Source organism: Oncorhynchus keta, unplaced genomic scaffold (genome assembly GCF_023373465.1).
Source record: "Oncorhynchus keta strain PuntledgeMale-10-30-2019 unplaced genomic scaffold, Oket_V2 Un_contig_2200_pilon_pilon, whole genome shotgun sequence".
Classification (NCBI taxonomy): Eukaryota; Metazoa; Chordata; class Actinopteri; order Salmoniformes; family Salmonidae; genus Oncorhynchus; species Oncorhynchus keta.
The window spans coordinates 185,341-209,795 of NW_026282713.1; the positions used below are offsets into that span (position 1 = coordinate 185,341).

Here is a 24,455-nt window from a genome sequence, read left to right on the forward strand (position 1 = left end):
TGAAGCAGCCAGGTCTGAGTAATCATTAACATTCAGTAGTAATTACTATATCTGTTGTTTGTTGTTCTGTTGCTTCTTCCTCCTCCTCCTTTTCCTCCTCCTCTTCTTCCTCCTCCTCCTCTTCCTCCTCCTCCTCTTCCTCCTCCCCCTCCTCCTCCTCCTCCTCCTCCTCCAACAGCCTGACACTCTATGATGACAGGACAGGCGAGGAGCTGGGCTGGAGGCGGGCCAGTTACTCAACACTGGAGAAACGGGTTTCTCTCCTCCTCGCCTGCCTGCCTGCCCGTCTGCACAGAACAGAGCAGAGGAGCTGTGTCATGTGTAATTTAATACCAGACGCAGGCTGAATGAGCCTCACTGCACACAGAGAGCCCCCTCACAGCCTGAGAGGCAGGCAGGCAGGAGAGGCAGGCAGGCTAAGCAGGCAGACTTCCAGGGTTCGGCTCAGCCCTCCATGACAGGACAAAGAGCAGGGGATGAGGGACCGGCCAGAGCCCTAGTGAGGGACCGACCAGAGCCCTTGTGAGGGACCGACCAGAGCCCTTGTGAGGGACCGACCAGAGCCCTAGTGAAGGACCGACCAGAGCCCTAGTGGACCCATCAACGTCTCGCTCTCCCCGTGGCCAGGTACCAGAACCCCCCCCTCTCTCTCTCTCTGTTCTGTTTCCTCTGTTACAGTAGTACAGTCACAGTGTTGAAGGCAGACAGTAGTGTAATAGAGATTTACTGTACTAGAATGGGCAGTAGCAGCACTTTCCTAAAGAGAACAGAACAGCACAGAATTCTGCACTGTAAGGGGTTTTAGACATGCCACTGTAAGGGGTTTTAGACATGCCACTGTAAGGGGTTTTAGACATGCCACTGTAAGAGGTTTTAGACATGCCACTGTAAGAGGTTTTAGACATGCCACTGTAAGAGGTTTTAGACATGCCACTGTAAGAGGTTTTAGACATGCCACTGTAAGAGGTTTTAGACATGCCACTGTAAGAGGTTTTAGACATGCCACTGTAAGAGGTTTTAGACATGCCACTGTAAGAGGTTTTAGACATGCCACTGTAAGAGGTTTTAGACATGCCACTGTAAGAGGTTTTAGACATGCCACTGTAAGAGGTTTTAGACATGCCACTGAAAGGAGTTTTAGATATGCCACTGTAAGAGGTTTTAGACATGCCACTGTAAGAGGTTTTAGACATGCATGCTTGCACTCATTGCCTATTGATTATTTTGTCCAGGACATATTGCAATTTAAGCTGTTGCCTTTTTTTCTTAAGTGGAAAACTTTCTCTTGTAAGAAGAGAAGTGTATGTGCTGTTTGTGCACTTGAGGTGTAAATGTCTCTGGCCATGTTCCAATGCAATCACCGTACTTTCTCCCTCTGGGAATGCTGGGAAGAACAGGGCTCTGGTAAACATCCCCTGTCACAGTTTCTTTCTCTACATAATAATGCTGGGTTCAAGACTTCAGGGCACTTTCTGATACACCAGTTTTCTGAAACAGGAGCAACTGAGAGGAAGTGTGTGGTAAAGGATCATACTGAAGGTTTTTAAGGATTAGTGGTCAGTGCTGTATGTTCTGTTGGAATGTTCTCTCTGGGGGTCGGAATGCCACCCTAAAGCCAAGAGGGGATACACCGCATGAAGCACTGCAACCCTAAAGCCAAGAGGGGATAGACCGCATGAACCGGATACACCGCATGAAGCACTGGAACCCTAAAGCCAAGAAGGAATACGCCGCATGAACACTGCAACCCTAAAGCCAAGAGGGGATACACCACATGAACACTGCAACCCTTAAGCCAAGAGGGGATACACCGCATGAACACTGCAACCCTTAAGCCAAGAGGGGATAGACCGCATGAACCGGATACACCGCATGAAGCACTGGAACCCTAAAGCCAAGAGGGGATACACTGCATGAACACTGCAACCCTAAAGCCAAGAGGGGATACACCGCATGAACACTGCAACCCTAAAGCCAAGAGGGGATACACCGCATGAACACTGCAACCCTTAAGCCAAGAGGGGATACACCGCATGAACACTGGAACCCTAAAGCCAAGAAGGAATACACCGCATGAACACTGCAACCCTTAAGCCAAGAGGGGATACACCGCATGAACACTGCAACCCTAAAGCCAAGAGGGGATACACCGCATGAACACTGCAACCCTTAAGCCAAGAGAGGATACACCGCATGAACACTGCAACCCTAAAGCCAAGAGGGGATACACCGCATGAACACTGCAACCCTAAAGCCAAGAAGGGATACACCGCATGAACACTGCAACCCTAAAGCCAAGAGGGGATACACCGCATGAACACTGCAACCCTTTAGCCAAGAGAGGATACACCGCATGAACACTGCAACCCTAAAGCCAAGAGGGGATACACCGCATGAACACTGCAACCCTTAAGCCAAGAGGGGATACACCGCATGAACACTGGAACCCTAAAGCCAAGAAGGAATACGCCGCATGAACACTGCAACCCTTAAGCCAAGAGGGGATACACCGCATGAACACTGCAACCCTAAAGCCAAGAGGGGATACACCGCATGAACACTGCAACCCTTAAGCCAAGAGGGGATACACCGCATGAACACTGCAACCCTAAAGCCAAGAGGGGATACACCGCATGAACACTGCAACCCTAAAGCCAAGAAGGGATACACCGCATGAACACTGCAACCCTAAAGCCAAGAGGGGATACACCGCATGAAGCACTGCAACCCTAAAGGCAAGAGGGGATACACCGCATGAAGCACTGCAACCCTAAAGCAAAGAGGGGATACACTGCCTGAAGCACTGCAACCCTAAAGGCAAGAGGGGATACACTGCATGAAGCACTGCAACCCTAAAGGCAAGAAGGGGATACACTGCATGAAGCACTGCAACCCTAAAGGCAAGAGGGGATACACTGCATGAAGCACTGCAACCCTAAAGGCAAGAGGGGATACACTGCATGAATCTCTGGAAGAGCAAGAATAACATAGAGCTTTCAATGATCCCTGTGATAAATACAATTTGACATGTATTTATTTGATAAACTTTCCCCCTGCCTGCATGCTTGTGAGAGAGAGTGTTCTAATTAGTGCTCCATGCTGTGTAAGCGTTCTCTGAGGATTGTGCTGTGGGGAACAGATACAGACTCTGTCTGCCTCCCAAATGCCCATAGGGCTCTGGTCAGAAGTAGTGCACTACATGGGGAATAGGGTGCCATTTGGGACACACTGACTGAACACCTCAGGCAACCTGAAAGGAAACTCAGTCAGATCAGGTCACGGTCGGGAATGAGTTTGGTTTGGGTGGCAGCAGGGTCGACTGGGAAATGAAAATAAAATCTCCGGTACAGTACAGTCCTTGTGTTCTGCACCACTTCTTATGGACGTTATTTTCTCTCTGTTTCCATCCCCAGTGCTCAATGCTGTGTTAGTGCACTGTAGCTTTAAGGCTGCCTGCTGCTATAATGAGGCTGTTCACTGATCCATCCAGGTGCTGCGAGGGGAACTACCTACAGTGGTTTAGCATTATAATACTCCATTGGGGTGGTTCACTTGCACAACATCCAAGAATTACAGTCTACAATAGACCAACAACATGGAGTCTATGTTGAGACAACGTTGTGTGGTGGTTGTGTGTTTGCTGTTCTTTCACATCAACTTGAGTTCCTCAGTTCAAGCCCTTTGGTTGGACAGCGAGGAACCGACAGCGTACAGTGTGCTTTCCTTTGCATTACTAGACAGCTCAACACACACAGCCCAGTCTGCCTCCTGTTGGTAAGTGCTGTGTGCGTTGTGTTGAAGCCTGTGTGACCCCAGCTGTCTCTGTTAACTCTATCAGCAGCATCATACTGGATTCTCCAGCCCCCGCCGAGCCCCAGCTCTTTAGCTGTACAGTGCATTAGTCTCACTCCCCACGGCTCTCAGGTTGTGTCGGCCGGGTCATTCGCCCATTTGCACTTTGACCAGCATGCCTGATGCCTGACTCCAGATAGAGGTGCATACCATCTGTTATTACCACAGGGAATTGGTCTGGGATGGAGGTTGGCCAGTGAATTACAGTGCAGGACATTACTCAGTACCACTGCTACGTGGTTTTACACAGATACTCCCTACATCCAACACATGGGTATGTAAATGCATTGATTATTTAGATTTTTCAGATTTCAAACTTTTACTGGTATTATAATTTTCCTGCAGAGCACACACTTGGGATTATTGCGTTAAAATACAGCTGATCTTTGTAAACCCTGTGTGTGTTGTACTGTATGTGTGTCTATAGTTGTGTTTAATGTTGTGTTAGTGTATGTAAGTTGTTTAGTCTGAAACGTTGTTCCCTCTGCTGCTATTGGACCAGGTCTCTTGGAAAAGAGATGTTCCAGTTGAACAGTACAGTACAGTGCTGCTATTGGACCAGGTCTGAGTGAGTGAAAAGAGATGTTCCAGTTGAGTGAGTACAGTGAGTGAGTGAGTGAGTGAGTGAGTGGAGTGAGTGGTGAGTGAGTGAGTGAGTGAGTGAGTGAGTGAGTGGTGAGTGGTGAGTGAGTGGTGGTGAGTGAGTGAGTGAGTGAGTGAGTGAGTGAGTGAGTGAGTGAGTGAGTGGCTATGCCAGCCTGGTCTGATATAGCTGAATGGGCCCAGAGCTAGATGGCCTGGGCATTGGGCCGAATATGGGCCGAAGTTGTGCCGGAACTGGGCCAGAGCTGGGCAGACCAGAGGGGGGGTTAGAGGCCCAAAGCTCCCATGTGCACTCCATATGGGAGAGTGTGTGTTTACACTGGCAGGGGCACGGCCGGCCTCTAACAGAGCTTACGTGGAGAGAGACTAACTTACAACAAACTGTCTGAATGGCCCTAGATGGCAGTCATCTTTGTGTTATAATGGTTTATTTTCAGGGAGCATATTAAATACCCACGGATGGATTGAGATCTCACTAGTGTAGCTTTGCTGCGTGTTTGCTTGCTAGGTAGGATACTATAGGGCAAAGTGTTCTCAGACTGAAGAATTCTCTAACTCCATTGTGTCAATAAACTCAATGTTTACACTACCTCTTCTCCATCTCTCCCTGTGACTGGACTGTTCCACTGTGGAAGGCTGTGGGGGAGGAGGAGGGGGGGTGATACAGTTGGACTGGCTCACTGTAGCAGGAGATGGAGGGTGTTGTCTGGCAGACATTATGGCTGCTGCCTCACATCACACTTGGGACTAATGAGTCAATACTGTACAGGCCCATCGCTGGTGGGGGTGAAAACACACACACACACACACACACACACACACACACACACACACACACACACACACACACACACACACACACACACACACACACACACACACACACACACACACACACACACACACACACACACACACACACAGCAAGCAGAGCCAGACACACTGCTACATAACGTTGAGGTAGGTTTGTCATCATTGCTAAACCATAAAAGTGGATTCATATTTCCTCTGGGGAAGTTTCTGCCTTATGTTTGCCCGTACTGTAACCTGGGTTGGACCTTATAAATCGAGGTCAACATGAGGAATGACTGTTGTCATGACTAAGATATCATTGTTTTCCTGGTAGAATAGCGTATATCCTGGGAACCATATTTGAATGGCATACATATAACTACTAAATATATACATGATCATTAAGAGCATTCAAGGTACCGACAGAGATGGCCGCCTCGCTTCGCGTTCCTAGGAAACTATGCAGTTTTTTGTTTTTTTACGTGTTATTTCTTACATTAGTACCCCAGGTCATCTTAGGTTTCATTACATACAGTCGAGAAGAACTACTGAATATAAGATCAGCGTCAACTCACCATCAGTACGACCAAGAATATGTTTTCCGCGACGCGGATCCTGTGTTCTGCCTTACAAACAGGACAACGGAATGGATCACATGCAGCAACCCAAGAAAACGACTCCGAAAAAGAGGGAAACGTAGCGGTCTTCTGGTCAGACTCCGGACAAGGGCACATCGTGCACCACTCCCCAGCATTCTTCTTGCCAATGTCCAGTCTCTTGACAACAAGGTTGATGAAATCCGAGCAAGGGTAGCATTCCAGAGGGACATCAGAGACTGCAACGTTCTCTGCTTCACGGAAACATGGCTCACTGGGAAGACGCTATCCGATGCGGTGCAGCCAACGGGTTTCTCCACGCATCGCGCGGACTGAAACAAACATCTTTCTGGTAAGAAGAGTGGCGGGGGCGTATGCCTCATGACTAACGAGACATGGTGTGATGAAGGAAACATACAGGAACTCAAATCCTTCTGTTCACCTGATTTAGAATTCCTCACAATCAAATGTAGACCGCATTATCTTCCAAGAGAATTCTCTTCGATTATAATCACAGCCGTATATATCCCCCCCCAAGCAGACACATCGATGGCTCTGAACGAACTTTATTTAACTCTTTGCAAACTGGAAACCATTTATCCGGAGGCTGCATTCATTGTAGCTGGGGATTTTAACAAAGCTAATCTGAAAACAAGACTCCCTAAATTTTATCAGCATATCGATTGCGCAACCAGGGGTGGTAAAACCTTGGATCATTGTTACTCTAACTTCCGCGACGCATATAAGGCCCTGCCCCGCCCCCCTTTCGGAAAAGCTGACCACGACTCCATTTTGTTGATCCCTGCCTACAGGCAGAAACTTAAACAAGAGGCTCCCACGCTGAGGTCTGTCCAACGCTGGTCAGACCAAGCTGACTCCACACTCCAAGACTGCTTCCATCACGTGGACTGGGACATGTTTCGTATTGCGTCAGATAAAAATATTGACGAATACGCTGATTCGGTGTGCGAGTTCATTAGAACGTGCGTCGAAGATGTCGTTCCCATAGCAACGATAAAAACATTCCCTAACCAGAAACCGTGGATGATGGCAGCATTCGCGTGAAACTGAAAGCGCGAACCACTGCTTTTAATCAGGGCAAGGTGTCTGGCAACATGACCGAATACAAACAGTGCAGCTATTCCCTCCGCAAGGCTATTAAACAAGCTAAGCGTCAGTACAGAGACAAAGTAGAATCTCAATTCAACGGCTCAGACACAAGAGGCATGTGGCAGGGTCTACAGTCAATCACGGACGACAAGAAGAAACCCAGCCCAGTCACGGACCAGGATGTCTTGCTCCCAGGCAGACTAAATAACTTTTTGCCTGCTTTCAGGACAATACAGTGCCACTGACACGGCCTGCAACGAAAACATGCGGTCTCTCCTTCACTGCAGCCGAGGTGAGTAAGACATTTAAACGTGTTAACCCTCGCAAGGCTGCAGGCCCAGACGGCATCCCCAGCCGCGCCCTCAGAGCATGCGCAGACCAGCTGGCCGGTGTGTTTACGGACATATTCAATCAATCCCTATACCAGTCTGCTGTTCCCACATGCTTCAAGAGGGCCACCATTGTTCCTGTTCCCAAGAAAGCTAAGGTAACTGAGCTAAACGACTACCGCCCGCAGCACTCACTTCCGTCATCATGAAGTGCTTTGAGAGACTAGTCAAGGACCATATCACCTCCACCCTACCTGACACCCTAGACCCACTCCAATTTGCTTACCGCCCAAATAGGTCCACAGACGATGCAATCTCAACCACACTGCACGCTGCCCTAACCCACCTGGACAAGAGGAATACCTATGTGAGAATGCTGTTCATCGACTACAGCTCGGCATTCAACACCATTGGTCCACTCACACTGACAGCGTCGTGAAGAAGGCGCAGCAGCGCCTCTTCAACCTCAGGAGGCTGAAGAAATTTGTCTTGTCACCAAAAGCACTCACAAACTTCTACAGATGCACAATCGAGAGCATCCTGGCGGGCTGTATCACCGCCTGGTACGTCAACTGCTCCGCCCTCAACCGTAAGGCTCTCCAGAGGGTAATGAGGTCTGCACAACGCATCACCGGGGGCAAACTACCTGCCCTCCAGGACACCTACACCACCCGATGTTACAGGAAGGCCATAAAGATCATCAAGGACATCAACCACCCGAACCACTGCCTGTTCACCCCGCTATCATCCAGAAGGCGAGGTCAGTACAGGTGCATCAAAGCTGGGACCGAGAGACTGAAAAACAGCTTGTATCTCAAGGCCATCAGACTGTTAAACAGCCACCACTAACATTGAGTGGCTGCTGCCAACACACTGTCATTGACACTGACCCAACTCCAGCCACTTTAATAATGGGAATTGATGGGAAATGATGTAAATATATCACTAGCCACTTTAAACAATGCTACCTTATATAATGTTACTTACCCTACATTATTCATCTCATATGCATACGTATATACTGTACTCTACATCATCGACTGCATCCTTATGTAATACATGTATCACTAGCCACTTTAACTATGCCACTTTGTTTACTTTGTCTACATACTCATCTCATATGTATATACTGTACTCGATACCATCTACTGTATGCTGCTCTGTACCATCACTCATTCATATATCCTTATGTACATATTCTTTATCCCCTTACACTGTGTATAAGACAGTAGTTTTGGAATTGTTAGTTAGATTACTTATTGGTTATCACTGCATTGTCGGAACTAGAAGCACAAGCATTTCGCTACACTCGCATTTACATCTGCTAACCATGTGTATGTGACAAATAAAATTTGATTTGATTTGATTTGAGGTGCATCATCAACACTAACCTGTAACACCAGTGATAATAATAAACTCTGGGTAATTCCATTCAGCTACACACAGCCTTCCCTCAGGGTAATTCCATTCAGCTACACACAGCCTTCCCTCAGGTTAATTCCATTCAGCTACACACAGCCTTCCCTCGGGGTAATTCCATTCAGCTACACACAGCCTTCCCTCAGGGTAATTCCATTCAGCTACACACAGCCTTCCCTCAGTGTAATTCCATTCAGCTACACACAGCCTTCTCTCAGGGTAATTCCATTCAGCTACACACAGCCTTCCCTTGGGGTAAGGTAGTTAGGGAGGTCTTTACAGCCACCATGTTTATCAGAGTATGTTTACAGGAGTGGACGTACACAGACATGTAAACTTCCTTCTCTTTGATGAATTATCGTGAGCCTAGTGTACAGATGAATTACTGACTGCGAGAGCGAGAGCGAGAGCGAGAGAGAAGAGCAGACCGCCACCAGGTTTTGTGTTGGGAATAGAGGAACAGAGAGATAGGAGAAGAGAGGAGGGGAACAGAGACAGGAGAAGGGAGGAGAGGAACAGAGAGATAGGAGAAGGGAGGAGAGGAACAGAGAGAGCAGAAGGGAGGAGAGGAACAGAGAGATAGGAGAAGGGAGGAGAGGAACAGAGAGAGCGGAAGGGAGGAGAGGAACAGAGAGATAGGAGAAGGGAGGAGAGGAACAGAGAAATAGAAGAAGGGAGGAGAGCAACAGAGAGATAGGAGAAGGGAGGAGAGGAACAGAGATAGAAGAGGGGAGGAGCAAAGAGAGATAGGAGAAGGGAGGAGAGGAACAGAGAGATAGGAGAAGGGAGGAGAGGAACAGAGAAATAGAAGAGGGGAGGAACAGAGCAACAGAGATAGGAAAGGGAGGAGAGAACAGAGAGAAGGGAAGGGAGAGGAACAGAGAGATAGAAGAAGGGAGGAGAGGAACAGAGAGATAGGAGAAGGGAGGAGAGGAACAGAGAAATAGAAGAGGGGAGGAGAGGAACAGAGAGATAGGAGAAGGGAGGAGAGGAACAGAGAGATAGGAGAAGGGAGGAGAGGAACAGAGAGATAGGAGAAGGGAGGAGAGGAACAGAGAAATAGAAGAGGGGAGGAGAGGAACAGAGAGATAGGAGAAGGGAGGAGAGGAACAGAGAAATAGAAGAGGGGAGGAGAGGAACAGAGAGATAGGAGAAGGGAGGAGAGGAACAGAAAGACTGAGGAACAAAGGAAATGGGGCACTGTTCCATGACAGTGTTTTAACTCTCTGTTTGATAGACTATCATATAACATGCTTTATGTTTGTTTCTCTCCATCATTCTTCCTATCCCTCCCTTTCTTCCTCTCTATCCCTCCCTTTCTTCCTCTCTATCCCTCCCTTTCTTCCTCTCTATCCCTTCCTTTCCCTCTCCTCCCGAACAATGAACTCTCCACTTAACTCTCTCTCTCTCTCTCTCTCTCTCTCTCTCTCTCTCTCTCTCTCTCTCTCTCTCTCTCTCTCTCTCTCTCTCTCTCTCACACACAGCTGTAACCAGCCTTCCCTGGCACCAGCAGAAACCCAAGGCCATCTCTGATTGCACTTGGCCATCCCTCTCCCCTTCCCTCCCTCTTGTTCCAGTCTTGCCGCTCCCCCATCTCCCAGTGGTGGCATTGGGGCTCCCAGGATGCGGCTGCTCAGCGCTTTCTTGCTCCTCCTGCTCCTCAGGTCCACTGAGCCCAGGAAGGGTGGACGGAACAGAGAAAGGGGCAGGGCCCGGGGTAAAGGCAGGGCCAATGCTGTCAAACGCCAAACCTCTGAATGCAAGGAATACATGGAGGCCGGAGAGAAATACCTGGACTGTCAGGACCGCCAGCTGACCGGGGTGCAACAGCACTGGCCTGAAGACATCCACCACCTCCTGCTGGCCCGCAACAAGATCCAGGTGCTCAGAGACAACACCTTCTCCCAGTTCAAGAACCTAAAGAGTCTGGATCTACAACAGAATGAGCTCTACATGGTGGAGGAGGAGGCGTTCGCAGGGCTGGGACAGCTCACTACTCTGCTTCTTCAGCACAACCAGATGAAGACTGCTTCTGAGGAGCATCTGCTGCCCTTGCCAAACCTCCGCTACCTGCGTCTCTATGACAACCCCTGGGACTGCCGGTGCTCGCTGGATAGTCTGGTCAGGACACTGCAGGTGCCCAGCAACCGTAACCTTGGGAACTACGCAAAGTGTTCGGAGCCGGACGCGCTGAGAGGTCAGAAGCTGAAGAAGATGAGGCCAGAGCTGCTGTGTGCTGAGGATGGGGAGGGCCATCTGCCAGGGCAGAAACCTCAGGAGGGGCAGGGTAGTCTGCCCAAACCACCTCCCATCAAGAAGTACCCTGATGCCAACTCCTTGTGCCACACCTACATGTTCCCCAAACCCATGCTGGACTGCAAGAGCAAAGGTAAGCTATGAGCCAACCAAGCTTGTCTCCCTTTCATTTGTTTGTGTGACCTGTGTGAAGAATGTCCTCCTTGGAGGACAATGGCGTGTTGTATTCTGGTCTTTCAGAACACTGGAGTGAGTTATTGGGGTTCTCAGGGCCATGGGTTCCTCGACCCAGATGAATCTCTACTGAAACAGCTTTTTAGTCCAAGATTAGGACTAGTATGGGTCAGGGAAACCGGCCCTCCGTGTATGAGTCACATGTCCATCTGAAATCTCTGGCCATTGTTCACTACACATGGTTGTTGTGAGGACTTTTGCAACAGTATGGAGGAGAGGCTGGCTGCTGGATACTCCAGAGCTGTGGTTGATAAGGACTACTTTCTAAATGTGTTCTCGATAATTTCCCTGAATCAGAATGTGGTAGGAGACGACTGTAAACCAGAGAGGCCTTAGAGTGACGGCTTGCAGCGTGGAAACCGTGGAAACCATCATGTAACGTTAGACACAAAGGGACCAAGGGAAAATATGGAGTCTCATTTCTGTCTCCCGTCCAGACTCTCACATCTGGTGCCGTTTCTGTGCTATGTATAACTGCCACATTAAAACTGCTATCAGGACTATAACCTCTAGAGAGATTAGGTTTCAATATTGTTTTTCAAATAGTCGTTAGGCCCAGACCCATGGAACTGACTTCAAATAATGCATGGAGTCCATGCTGTGTGGGGACTGCTTTTGTTTGAGCTCCAAAATATAACATGAATAGTCCCTTCATATTGATTTAGTATAGACGTGGCAGTATGGTCATGAATAGTCCCTTCATATTGATTTAGTATAGACGTGGCAGTATGGTCATGAATAGTCCCTTCATATTGATTTAGTATAGATGTGGCAGTATGGTCATGAATAGTCCCTTCATATTGATTTAGTATAGACGTGGCAGTATGGTCATGAATAGTCCCTTCATATTGATTTAGTATAGACGTGGCAGTATGGTCATGAATAGTCCCTTCATATTGATTTAGTATAGACGTGGCAGTATGGTCATGAATAGTCCCTTCATATTGATTTAGTATAGACGTGGCAGTATGGTCATGAATAGTCCCTTCATATTGATTTAGTATAGACGTGGCAGTATGGTCATGAATAGTCCCTTCATATTGATTTAGTATAGATGTGGCAGTATGGTCATGAATAGTCCCTTCATATTGATTTAGTATAGACGTGGCAGTATAGTCATGAATAGTCCCTTCATATTGATTTAGTATAGACGTGGCAGTATGGTTATGAATAGTCCCTTCATATTGATTTAGTATAGACGTGGCAGTATGGTCATGAATAGTCCCTTCATATTGATTTAGTATAGACGTGGCAGTATAGTCATGAATAGTCCCTTCATATTGATTTAGTATAGACGTGGCAGTATGGTCATGAATAGTCCCTTCATATTGATTTAGTATAGACGTGGCAGTATGGTCATGAATAGTCCCTTCATATTGATTTAGTATAGACGTGGCAGTATGGTCATGAATAGTCCCTTCATATTGATTTAGTATAGACGTGGCAGGTCCCTTCATATTGATTTAGTATGGTCATGAATAGTCCCTTCATATTGATTTAGTATAGACGTGGCAGTATGGTCATGAATAGTCCCTTCATATTGATTTAGTATAGACGTGGCAGTATAGTCATGAATAGTCCCTTCATATTGATTTAGTATAGACGTGGCAGTATAGTCATGAATAGTCCCTTCATATTGATTTAGTATAGACGTGGCAGTATAGTCATGAATAGTCCCTTCATATTGATTTAGTATAGACGTGGCAGTATGGTCATGAATAGTCCCTTCATATTGATTTAGTATAGACGTGGCAGTATGGTCATGAATAGTCCCTTCATATTGATTTAGTATAGACGTGGCAGTATGGTCATGAATAGTCCCTTCATATTGATTTAGTATAGACGTGGCAGTATGGTCATGAATAGTCCCTTCATATTGATTTAGTATAGACGTGGCAGTATGGTCATGAATAGTCCCTTCATATTGATTTAGTATAGACATGTCAGTAGTCATGAATAGTCCCTTCATAGATTTAGTATAGACGTGGCAGTATGTCATGAATAGTCCCTTCATATTGATTTAGTATAGACGTGGCAGTATAGTCAGAATAGTCCCTTCATATTAATTTAGTATACACTGGCAGTATGGTCATGAATAGTCCCTTCATATTGATTTAGTATAGACGTGGCAGTATGGTCATGAATAGTCCCTTCATATTGATTTAATAGAGTCAGTATAGTCATGAATAGTCCCTTCATATTGATTTAGTATCACGTGGCAGTATGGTCATGAATAGTCCCTTCATATCCAGTATGGTCTGATTCATATTGATTTAGTATAGACGTGGCAGTATGGTCATGAATAGTCCCTTCATATTGATTTAGTATAGACGTGGCAGTATGGTCATGAATAGTCCCTTCATATTGATTTAGTATAGACGTGGCAGTATGGTCATGAATAGTCCCTTCATATTGATTTAGTATAGATGTGGCAGTATGGTCATGAATAGTCCCTTCATATTGATTTAGTATAGACGTGGCAGTATAGTCATGAATAGTCCCTTCATATTGATTTAGTATAGACGTGGCAGTATGGTCATGAATAGTCCCTTCATATTGATTTAGTATAGATGTGGCAGTATGGTCATGAATAGTCCCTTCATATTGATTTAGTATAGACAAGATGACGCCTGGTTTAGTCCTGTGGAATAGTCCCTTCATAGATTTAGAGTCAGTATGGTCATGAATAGTCCCTTCATATTGATTTAGTATAGACGTGGCAGTATGGTCATGATATCAGTCCTTCATATTGATTTAGTATAGACGTGGCAGTATAGTCATGAATAGTCCCTTCAGTATTGATTTAGTATAGACGTGGCAGTATGGTCATGAATAGTCCCTTCATATTGCTGTATAGTGAATAGTCCCTTCATATTGATTTAGTATAGATGTGGCAGTATGGTCATGAATAGTCCCTTCATATTGATTTAGTATAGACGTGGCAGTATGGTCATGAATAGTCCCTTCATATTGATTTAGTATAGATGTGGCAGTATGGTCATGAATAGTCCCTTCATATTGATTTAGTATAGATGTGGCAGTATGGTCATGAATAGTCCCTTCATATTGATTTAGTATAGATGTGGCAGTATGGTCATGAATAGTCCCTTCATATTGATTTAGTATAGACGTGGCAGTATGGTCATGAATAGTCCCTTCATATTGATTTAGTATAGACGTGGCAGTATGGTCATGAATAGTCCCTTCATATTGATTTAGTATAGACGTGGCAGTATGGTCATGAATAGTCCCTTCATATTGATTTAGTATAGACGTGGCAGCACTCTGATGTATTGTTCTACTGTATATTTTTGACATGTCACAGTGAACTGGCCCTTTGACCAAGATGATGAATGACAGTCATATAATGATGTACTGTCCCTATCCTGTCCCCAGAAAGCCATTTGTCAGAGTGCAGTTAAACGTGCAAGAAGCAGCAACACTGGTCTCTCTATTCTACTGTAGCTATATAAAAGATCCCCATGTTCAGCTGGAGGAAACTATTTCTCTTCCCCTCTGGAAAGGCTTTCAATCAGTCCTTTATCTGAACCTCACTAGATCATCTCACTGGTCATGATGCCTCCCTAATATTCTGCTGGTAGTCTCCTCCCTCCCTCCCTCCCTCCCTCCCTCCCTCCCTCCCTCCCTCCCTCTCTCCCTCTCCTCCACAGCAGCGTTGATTTCCTTCTCTCATATTAGGCACCTGACTCTGTAAAAGCTCTCATCTGTGCATTTAGCCTTAATATACTGTAACTAATAACTGACCAGAGGTCATTACACTGGAAACAAAGTCTCATTTGTAAACACTGGAAATGTCCCTACAGTACACTACCGAACTGTGCGGGAGCAAGACAGAATGTATCTAACCACAAATAAATAATCTCTGTGGTACATACATGATATGTGGGAGAATATGTCAGAGTGCTTTTTAGATAAATGTCGTCCAGGCAAGATGACGCCTGGTTTAGTCCTGATCTATCATTAGCAGAACAGTTGAGTCAGCATATGGAGAGTTGGCCTGCTTGTCATCTCTGTAAAGCCTAACCTCCTCTTCTGACATTATATCATGGTTTTTGGAGTTCCTGTAACCGATGGCCGGGTGTTTTGTCAGCTGACACATTCTGGGGGAGTCATGATGTGTAGCAGAGAGGGAGTCATATTCTGCGGGTGGTCTCCTCTCCTCCACAGCATGATGGGTAATATTCTGCTGGTAGTCTCCTCTCCTCCACAGCATGATGGGTAATATTCTGCTGGTAGTCTCCTCTCCTCCACAGCATGATGGGTAATATTCTGCTGGTGGTCTCCTCTCCTCCACAGCATGATGGGTAATATTCTGCTGGGGCCAGCTCCTCCACAGCATGATGGGTAATATTCTGCTGGTGGCTCCTCTCTGACAGCATGATGGGTAATATTCTGCTGGTAGTCCCTCTCTCCACAGCATGATGGGTAATATTCTGCTGGTAGTCTCCTCTCTGCATGATATGGTAATATTCTGCTGGTAGTCTCCAGCTCTCCACAGCATGATGGGTAATATTCTGCTGGTGGTCTCCTCTCTCCACAGCATGATGGGTAATATTCTGCTGGTGGTCTCCTCTCCTCCACAGCATGATGGGTAATATTCTGCTGGTAGGTCTCCTCTCCTCCACAGCATGATGGGTGGGTATCTGCTGGTAGTCTCCTCTCTCCACAGCATGATGGGTAATATTCTGCTGGTTGTCTCCTCTCTCCACAGCATGATGGGTAATATTCTGCTGGTGGTCTCCTCTCCTCCACAGCATGATGGGTAATATTCTGCTGGTTGTCTCGGCTCTCCTCCAGAGCATGATGGGTATATTCTGCTGGTAGTCTCCTCTCCTCCACAGCATGATGGGTAATATTCTGCTGGTGAGTCTCCTCTGGACTCCACAGCATGATGGGTATGGATATTCTGCTGGTTGTCTCCTCTCCTCCACAGCATGATGGGTAATATTCTGCTGGTAGTCTCCTCTCCTCCACAGCATGATGGGTAATATTCTGCTGGTAGTCTCCTCTCCTCCACAGCATGATGGGTAATATTCTGCTGGTAGTCTCCTCTCCTCCACAGCATGATGGGTAATATTCTGCTGGTAGTCTCCTCTCCTCCACAGCATGATGGGTAATATTCTGCTGGTAGTCTCCTCTCCACCACAGCAGCGTTGATTTCCTTGATATACAGGCATATTAGGCACCTGACTCTGTAAAAGCAGCACTGTGCATTTACAATCTAAATGAATGGCTGTATAGGTTTAGTTTCCTGCTGTCTGTAAACAACATGTGATTTTAATAAACTATATCAGGGATGGGCAACTGGCCGCCACCCCCCTTTTGTTGGCCCGCGGAAACATTTCTAAAAACATTTCAAATAAACTTCCTGTTGAGAGTTAGAATAGTGGTTGTGCATCAGCAGTTGTTCTGTTGTTACGTCAGTCACTGACAGCTTCAGTAATTAGACTGGCAAGTTAGTCTAGCGGCCAGCCATCTAAACTTCTAGTGGGTATGGATCAAATTGCCAGCTCGGTGGGACTGTATGATTTTATTAATCACTCTCACACAGATATCATCTTAAAAACTGCAAACATTTCTCTAAACCCTATGGCAAAATGAGTACAATTGCATGGAATTTGTTATAAAATTATTAAATCTTCTCTCCGCCCCATGACAAAATGTCACTTATAGGATATAGGGCCGGCTCTGACTGTATGAGTGGGTATGGATATAGGGCCAGCTCTGACTGTATGAGTGGGTATGGATATAGGGCCAGCTCTGACTGTATGAGTGGGTATGGATATAGGGCCAGCTCTGACTGTATGAGTGGGTATGGATATAGGGCCAGCTCTGACTGTATGAGTGGGTATGGATATAGGGCCAGCTCTGACTGTATGAGTGGGTATGGATATAGGACCGGCTCTGACTGTATGAGTGGGTATGGATATAGGGCCAGCTCTGACTGTATGAGTGGGTATGGATATAGGGCCGGCTCTGACTGTATGAGTGGGTATGGATATAGGGCCAGCTCTGACTGTATGAGTGGGTATGGATATAGGGCCAGCTCTGACTGTATGAGTGGGTATGGATATAGGACCGGCTCTGACTGTATGAGTGGGTATGGATATAGGACCGGCTCTGACTGTATGAGTGGGTATGGATATAGGGCCAGCTCTGACTGTATGAGTGGGTATGGATATAGGGCCAGCTCTGACTGTATGAGTGGGTATGGATATAGGGCCAGCTCTGACTGTATGAGTGGGTATGGATATAGGGCCGGCTCTGACTGTATGAGTGGGTATGGATATAGGACCGGCTCTGACTGTATGAGTGGGTATGGATATAGGGCCAGCTCTGACTGTATGAGTGGGTATGGATATAGGGCCAGCTCTGACTGTATGAGTGGGTATGGATATAGGGCCAGCTCTGACTGTATGAGTGGGTATGGATATAGGGCCAGCTCTGACTGTATGAGTGGGTATGGATATAGGGCCGGCTCTGACTGTATGAGTGGGTATGGATATAGGGCCAGCTCTGACTGTATGAGTGGGTATGGATATAGGGCCAGCTCTGACTGTATGAGTGGGTATGGATATAGGGCCAGCTCTGACTGTATGAGTGGGTATGGATATAGGGCCAGCTCTGACTGTATGAGTGGGTATGTATGAGTGGGTATGGATATAGGGCCAGCTCTGACTGTATGAGTGGGTATGGATATAGGGCCGGCTCTGACTGTATGAGTGGGTATGGATATAGGGCCAGCTCTGACTGTATGAGTGGGTATGGATATAGGGCCAGCTCTGACTGTATGAGTGGGTATGGATATAGGGCCAGCTCTGACTGTATGAGTGGGTATGGATATAGGGCCAGCTCTGACTGTATGAGTGGGTATGGATATAGGGCCAGCTCTGACTGTATGAGTGGGTATGGATATAGGGCCGGCTCTGACTGTATGAGTGGGTATGGATATAGGACCAGCTCTGACTGTATGAGTGGGTATGGATATAGGACCGGCTCTGACTGTATGAGTGGGTATGGATATAGGACCGGCTCTGACTGTATGAGTGGGTATGGATATAGGACCGGCTCTGACTGTATGAGTGGGTATGGATATAGGACCGGCTCTGACTGTATGAGTGGGTATGGATATAGGACCGGCTCTGACTGTATGAGTGGGTATGGATATAGGACCGGCTCTGACTGTATGAGTGGGTATGGATATAGGGCCAGCTCTGACTGTATGAGTGGGTATGGATATAGGGCCAGCTCTGACTGTATGAGTGGGTATGGATATAGGACCGGCTCTGACTGTATGAGTGGGTATGGATATAGGACCGGCTCTGACTGTATGAGTGGGTATGGATATAGGACCGGCTCTGACTGTATGAGTGGGTATGGATATAGGACCGGCTCTGACTGTATGAGTGGGTATGGATATAGGACCGGCTCTGACTGTATGAGTGGGTATGGATATAGGGCCAGCTCTGACTGTATGAGTGGGTATGGATATAGGGCCGGCTCTGACTGTATGAGTGCGTATGGATATAGGACCGGCTCTGACTGTGGCCCCTCATGATGAGTTCAGATTCTTTCTGAAAACGGTTATGGCTGAACGACCTGGACTTCTCCCAACATCCCAACCATCTGCATGTTTCCCCACTCACTGCTGTAGTCTGAACTCACTTCTGTAGTCTGAACTCACTGCTGTAGTCTGAACTCACTGCTGTAGTCTGAACTCACTGCTGTAGTCTGAACTGAAGCATATCACAGGTGTTGTGAGGCAGGGGTTCGATAGATAGGGGAAAGAGAGAACATCTCCCATGTGTCCCAAATGACACCCTATTCCCTACATAGTGCACTACTTTTAACCAGAGCCCTACCATGGCCCATAGGGATATGGACAAAAGTAGTGTACTATCTAGTGAATAGGGTGTCATTGCTCCAGCAACCTCATCTAAAAGCCATGGAGCGCTAATCTCCTTTCCTTACAGTGGAGGAGGATGGATGTCCTATGCTGTTATGATATTAGAGCAGATGTCTGTCGTTAAGGTCTGTGATAGTTCCTTTAGCCGAATGATGAATAAACCGTGCTCAGAATGTGGCCAACTGGAAGCAGTCCAAGACTGTCCGTGGATTTTGACAAACACAGAAAGGTCCTGTGTCGTTCATGAAATTAAAAAGGAAGGTTTTCCACCCCACCACAGCTAGGTTCATTCTCAGCTGAGCGCTTTCATTGTGAACATGACTTAGAAAACTGGTTCCAAAGACATCATTCATGATGAATTGTTAGTAGAAGTTGTATGCATTTTAGGGACCACCTACTTCGTCTGCATGTCTCAGTCTTTATTTTAAACTCTAGATTGAGAACAATGGCTCTTGCAGAAGTTTTCCTTCTATGGTGAAAGGCTGCTGGCGATCACAAAGCTCTCAGATGTCTTTTACGCCTGTGGGAAACCCTGTTTCACACGGTAACCTTCACGTTTCATACCCTTCAAAGGCTAAGGTCAACCCAGAGTGCTGTGAATAACAGTCCTGCTTGGCACAGATATGCAACATGGCTACAGAGGGACTATAGAAAGGGGAGGCCATCTTGATATTCTCAAACACTCGGAATTCACATATGTAGGAATCCAAATTTCATTGGGTTGAAAAAATCACATATGTCCCAAGGTTCCTTGTGTGTCCGCTTATGTTTTTGTTCATGTTTTCATACAGTATGATAGCTAGCTGATTTGGCCATTGTACACATGTCTGGGTAAGCCATTAACATCTCACTGACCTCCATATTCTCTCTCTCTTTCTCCCCCCTCTCTTTCCCCCCTCCCTCCAGAACTGAAGAACATCCCCTCAAGTCTCCCGTCAGACATTGTGAGGATGGACTTGTCCAGTAACAGCATCACTCAGCTCCGGCCCAAGGAGTTTGTTGCTGTCAGGGACCTGAAGCTTCTCAACCTCAGCAGTAACAGTCTGGATCAGATCGACACAGGTGAGGAGAGACCATACACTTCCTTCAAACAGCACAATCATTGTGGATGTGTGCCAAGTCATGCTGCACAGAGGATCAGATCTCACAACACCTGAAGAAGGGTTTAATAAGATACAGCAATCTGAGATATATATATGCTTTTTGTTAAATATGTTTTGATTTGTGACTTACAGTAGTGAGTGGACACACTTCCTTACTGGTCCCCCATTGTAATCGGAGAGGAATCAGAGGAGGACCTTGACCTTGAGTCCATTCATCACAAAATGGAGGCATGGCTTTATTTCCTCCAGAAATAGAATTGTTAGAATCCCTGGGGTAATGTGGAGAAAGAGGCAGAAGAAAGACAAAATAAAAAACTCACATACTTTATATACCATACCAGTACTTTATATAACATACCAGTACTTTATATACCATACCAGTACTTTATATACCATACCAGTACTTTATATACCATACCAGTATACCATATACCATACCAGTGTACCATATACCATACCAGTACTTTATATACCATTCCAGTATACCATACCAGTACTTTATATACCATTCCAGTCTACCATATACCATACCAGTACTTTATATACCATACCAGTACTTTATATACCATACCAGTACTTTATATACCATACCAGTACTTTATATACCATACCAGTACTTTATATATATAGTACTTTATATACCATACCAGTATACCATATACCATGCCAGTACTTTAGCGTCTGCTAAATGGCATATATTATTATTATTACCATACCAGTACCATACCAGGCAGCATTGAGTTTGGATCAATTCCACACATAGATAAAAACCCTTAACGCTCATTAGCTTCTCACACGGATGAATCTGACTTAAAGGAGACTACGATGCCATAAACCTGCTCCATCTCGTTTGTAGAACCAACAAGGTTCTCTATTTGCTGAGGAATCACTACACTACCTTCTAGTTCTGTTATGTTTGAGAACTGGGGGGAAAAACGCTGTCTCATTATTCCTAGGCTCAAAAGAACTGGTCACATAGCCAGGAAGCTTTGCCACAGAAGGAAAATAGTTCCCTTATCATTAATTATTGCAGAACATATGCAAACAATTGAGTATTTCCCTGAGTTGTTAACAAGTAATTAATGGTGGTTAATTCCGACCAACTATGACAACCAGTACTGTACACACACAGTCATTAACTACTATGATCGAGGAGAAAGAATAAGAACGAAATAGCCTGTTATGGATGAACAGCCAATCCGTTCTGGACAGAGAAAGCAACTGCAAATTGAACACAATTCTCATGAAGTATTCACAAAATGCTCCCTCAGTTTTCTCAGGGACTGTGAGAAGCTAAGCTCTGTAGCAAGCCCAAACCGGTTTAAAAAATAGACCAGAATTGTTGTCTCATTGAGTTGCACAGACAAACCAGTAGAAACCGGACAGTAATTCTCATGAGTATGATAAGAGCATAATCTGAGGGGGTTTGTGGGAGTGGTAACAGGAGGGTCACTCTGGAGACAGTGCTAAATACAGTTGGCCTATCTGTCTTTATGGTGCTAGCTTGCACTGCCACCATTACTCAGGGCTACACTGCAGGAAACACATCTTAAAGATGTCTGCTAGCTATTAGGCACATCGTAGCCACATCAACAGGCTAACTTCAGCTTGAATTAGAGCTGAGACTAGGTGATGGGGAGAGCACTGGTCAAAGTTAATATCAGCATGTGTTTGAAGACGAGGTGCTGAAAATGCAGTCAGAAATTAGTTATGGAAGCTGTTACTCTTTCTCGTGTTACAGTGGAACATTAGTTCCCGGTAATAATTCAGTATTCATGTCCGTTAGTGGACATTACTTCCACTGAAACTTTCCACTGAGTGCTACTGTATAAGATGAATTGAAGTAGCAACTGACCTCTAACCCCAACGTCCTCTCTCCCTTGTCCCCCCTCTTCAGCTTAATCCACTGGGCACCTGCACCTGTCCAGTAGGAATTTCTTCCACTGAGACTTGTGCTATAAGATTCATTGAAATTTCCTGTCCCTCTAACCAACCCTTAACATCCTGCATTTCTCCCCCTCTCCATAGCTGCGTTTGCGGGCCTCCTGTACCTGCGAGAGCTGGACCTGTCCAACAACAGCCTGCACTACTTCCAGTACGGAGTGTTGGAGGACCTGTACTTCCTCAGGATGCTGAATCTGGGGGATAACCCCTGGGTCTGTGACTACAACATCCACTACCTGATCTACTGGCTGAAGCATCACCCCGGGGTGGCCTACTCTGGCCTAATCTGCACCGAGCCTCAGGAGTTCAGGGGCTGGCCCGTGGAGAATTATGTCAAGACCTACAACGGAGAGTGTCCCAAGGATAAGGATCCACAGCCAGGGAAGGGTGATACAGGACAGGGACAGACGGCTCAGGAGCTAGTGGCCGAGACAGAGGAGGCGGAGATGGAGCTTCTGCCGAAGCCTCTGAGAGACCCCAGACCAAAGAAATATGAGGTCACCAGGTTGACTTAATAGGACAGAGTTGGAAATTAGAGGAGAACTGTTGTTGTTGTTTACTATTATCACAGAACATTCCAATTCAGTCTATCAGATTTGTTTTTTAAACTTTCGAATTCCCAACAGCATAACCAATGCAGGACAGTTGGATTCCCACCAGCATAACCAATGCAGGACAGTTGGATTCCCTCCAGCATAACCAATGCAGGACAGTTGGATTCCCAACAGCATAACCAATGCAGGACAGTTGGATTCCCACCAGCATAACCAATGCAGGACAGTTGGATTCCCACCAGCATAACCAATGCAGGACAGTTGGATTCCCAACAGCATAACCAATGCAGGACAGTTGGATTCCCACCAGCATAACCAATGCGGGCAGTTGGATTCCCTCCAGCATAACCAATGCAGGACAGATGGATTCCCAACAGCATAACCAATGCAGGACAGCTGGATTCCCACCAGCATAACCAATGCAGGACAGTTGGATTCCCAACAGCATAACCAATGGACAGTTGGATTCCCAACAGCATAACCAATGCAGGACAGTTGGATTCCCAACAGCATAACCAATGCAGGACAGTTGGATTCCCAACAGCATAACCAATGCAGGACAGTTGGATTCCCAACAGCATAACCAATGCAGGACAGGATTCCCACCAGTGCAGGACAGCTGGATTCCCAACAGCATAACTAATGCAGGACAGTTGGATTCCCAACAGCATGACTAATGCAGGACAGTTGGATTCCCAACAGCATAACCAATGCAGGACAGCTGGATTCCCAACAGCATAACCAATGCAGGACAGTTGGATTCCCACCAGCACTTGTTGCCACCATTCCCAACAGCATAACCAATGCAGGACAGCTATTCCCAACAGCATAACCAATGCAATCCCACCAGCATGGACAGTTGGATTCCCACCAGCATAACCAATGCAGGACAGCTGGATTCCCACCAGCATAACAATGCAGGACAGTTGGATTCCCACCAGCATAACCAATGCAGGACAGTTGGATTCCCACCAGCATAACCAATGCAGGACAGTTGGATTCCCACCAGCATAACCAATGCAGGACAGCTGGATTCCCACCAGCATAAACTAATGCAGGACAGTTGGATTCCCACCAGCATAACCAATGCAGGACAGTTGGATTCCCACCAGCATAACCAATGCAGGACAGTTGGATTCCCACCAGCATAACCAATGCGGACAGTTGGATTCCCACCAGCATAACCAATGCAGGACAGTGGGGGATAACCCTGGATTCCCACCAGCATAACCAATGCAGGACAGTTGGATTCCCACCAGCATAACCAATGCAGGACAGTTGGATTCAGCATAACCAATGCAGGACAGTTGGATTCCCACCAGCATAACCAATGCAGGACAGTTGGATTCCCACCAGCATAACCAATGCAGGACAGTTGGATTCCCAACAGCATAACCAATGCAGGACAGTTGGATTCCCACCAGCATAACCAATGCAGGACAGTTGGATTCCCACCAGCATAACCAATGCAGGACAGTTGGATTCCCACCAGCATAACCAATGCAGGACAGTTGGATTCCCACCAGCATAACCAATGCAGGACAGTTGGATTCCCACCAGCATAACCAACAGGACAGTTGGATTCCCACCAGCATAACCAATGCGGACAGTTGGATTCCCACCAGCATAACCAATGCAGGACAGTTGGAGCAGACTAATGCAGGACAGTTGGATTCCCAACAGCATAACCAATGCAGGACAGTTGGATTCCCACCAGCATAACCAATGCAGGACAG

The 24,455-nt window shown here is 46.4% G+C and overlaps 1 protein-coding gene across 2 annotated transcripts; it reads left to right on the plus strand.

Moving 5' to 3' along the window:
* Positions 1-246: 246 nt before the first annotated feature.
* Positions 247-23,312, plus strand: LOC118382107 (leucine-rich repeat-containing protein 17-like). 2 transcript variants are annotated; one of them, XM_052505027.1, is made up of 4 exons: positions 247-627; positions 10,186-11,090; positions 20,025-20,180; positions 22,250-23,312. In XM_052505027.1, exons 2-4 carry the CDS (start codon positions 10,325-10,327, stop codon positions 22,678-22,680), a joined length of 1,353 nt encoding a protein of 450 aa, XP_052360987.1. In that variant the 5' UTR covers positions 247-627; positions 10,186-10,324; the 3' UTR covers positions 22,681-23,312. The 2 variants fall into 2 exon arrangements, with proteins under 2 accessions (XP_052360987.1, XP_052360988.1); XM_052505028.1 differs by lacking the exon at positions 247-627 and adding an exon at positions 3,771-4,126.
* The last annotated feature ends 1,143 nt before the right edge of the window (positions 23,313-24,455 follow it).

Excerpts from the sequence above, each read along its gene's own strand:
- LOC118382107 (XM_052505027.1), top strand. The coding sequence starts at position 10,325 with ATGCGGCTGCTCAGCGCTTTCTTGCTCCTCCTGCTCCTCAGGTCCACT. Across the intron at positions 11,091-20,024 it reads GCTGGACTGCAAGAGCAAAG|AACTGAAGAACATCCCCTCA; the intron begins GTAAGCTATGAG and ends CCCTCCCTCCAG. Across the intron at positions 20,181-22,249 it reads TCTGGATCAGATCGACACAG|CTGCGTTTGCGGGCCTCCTG; the intron begins GTGAGGAGAGAC and ends CCCTCTCCATAG.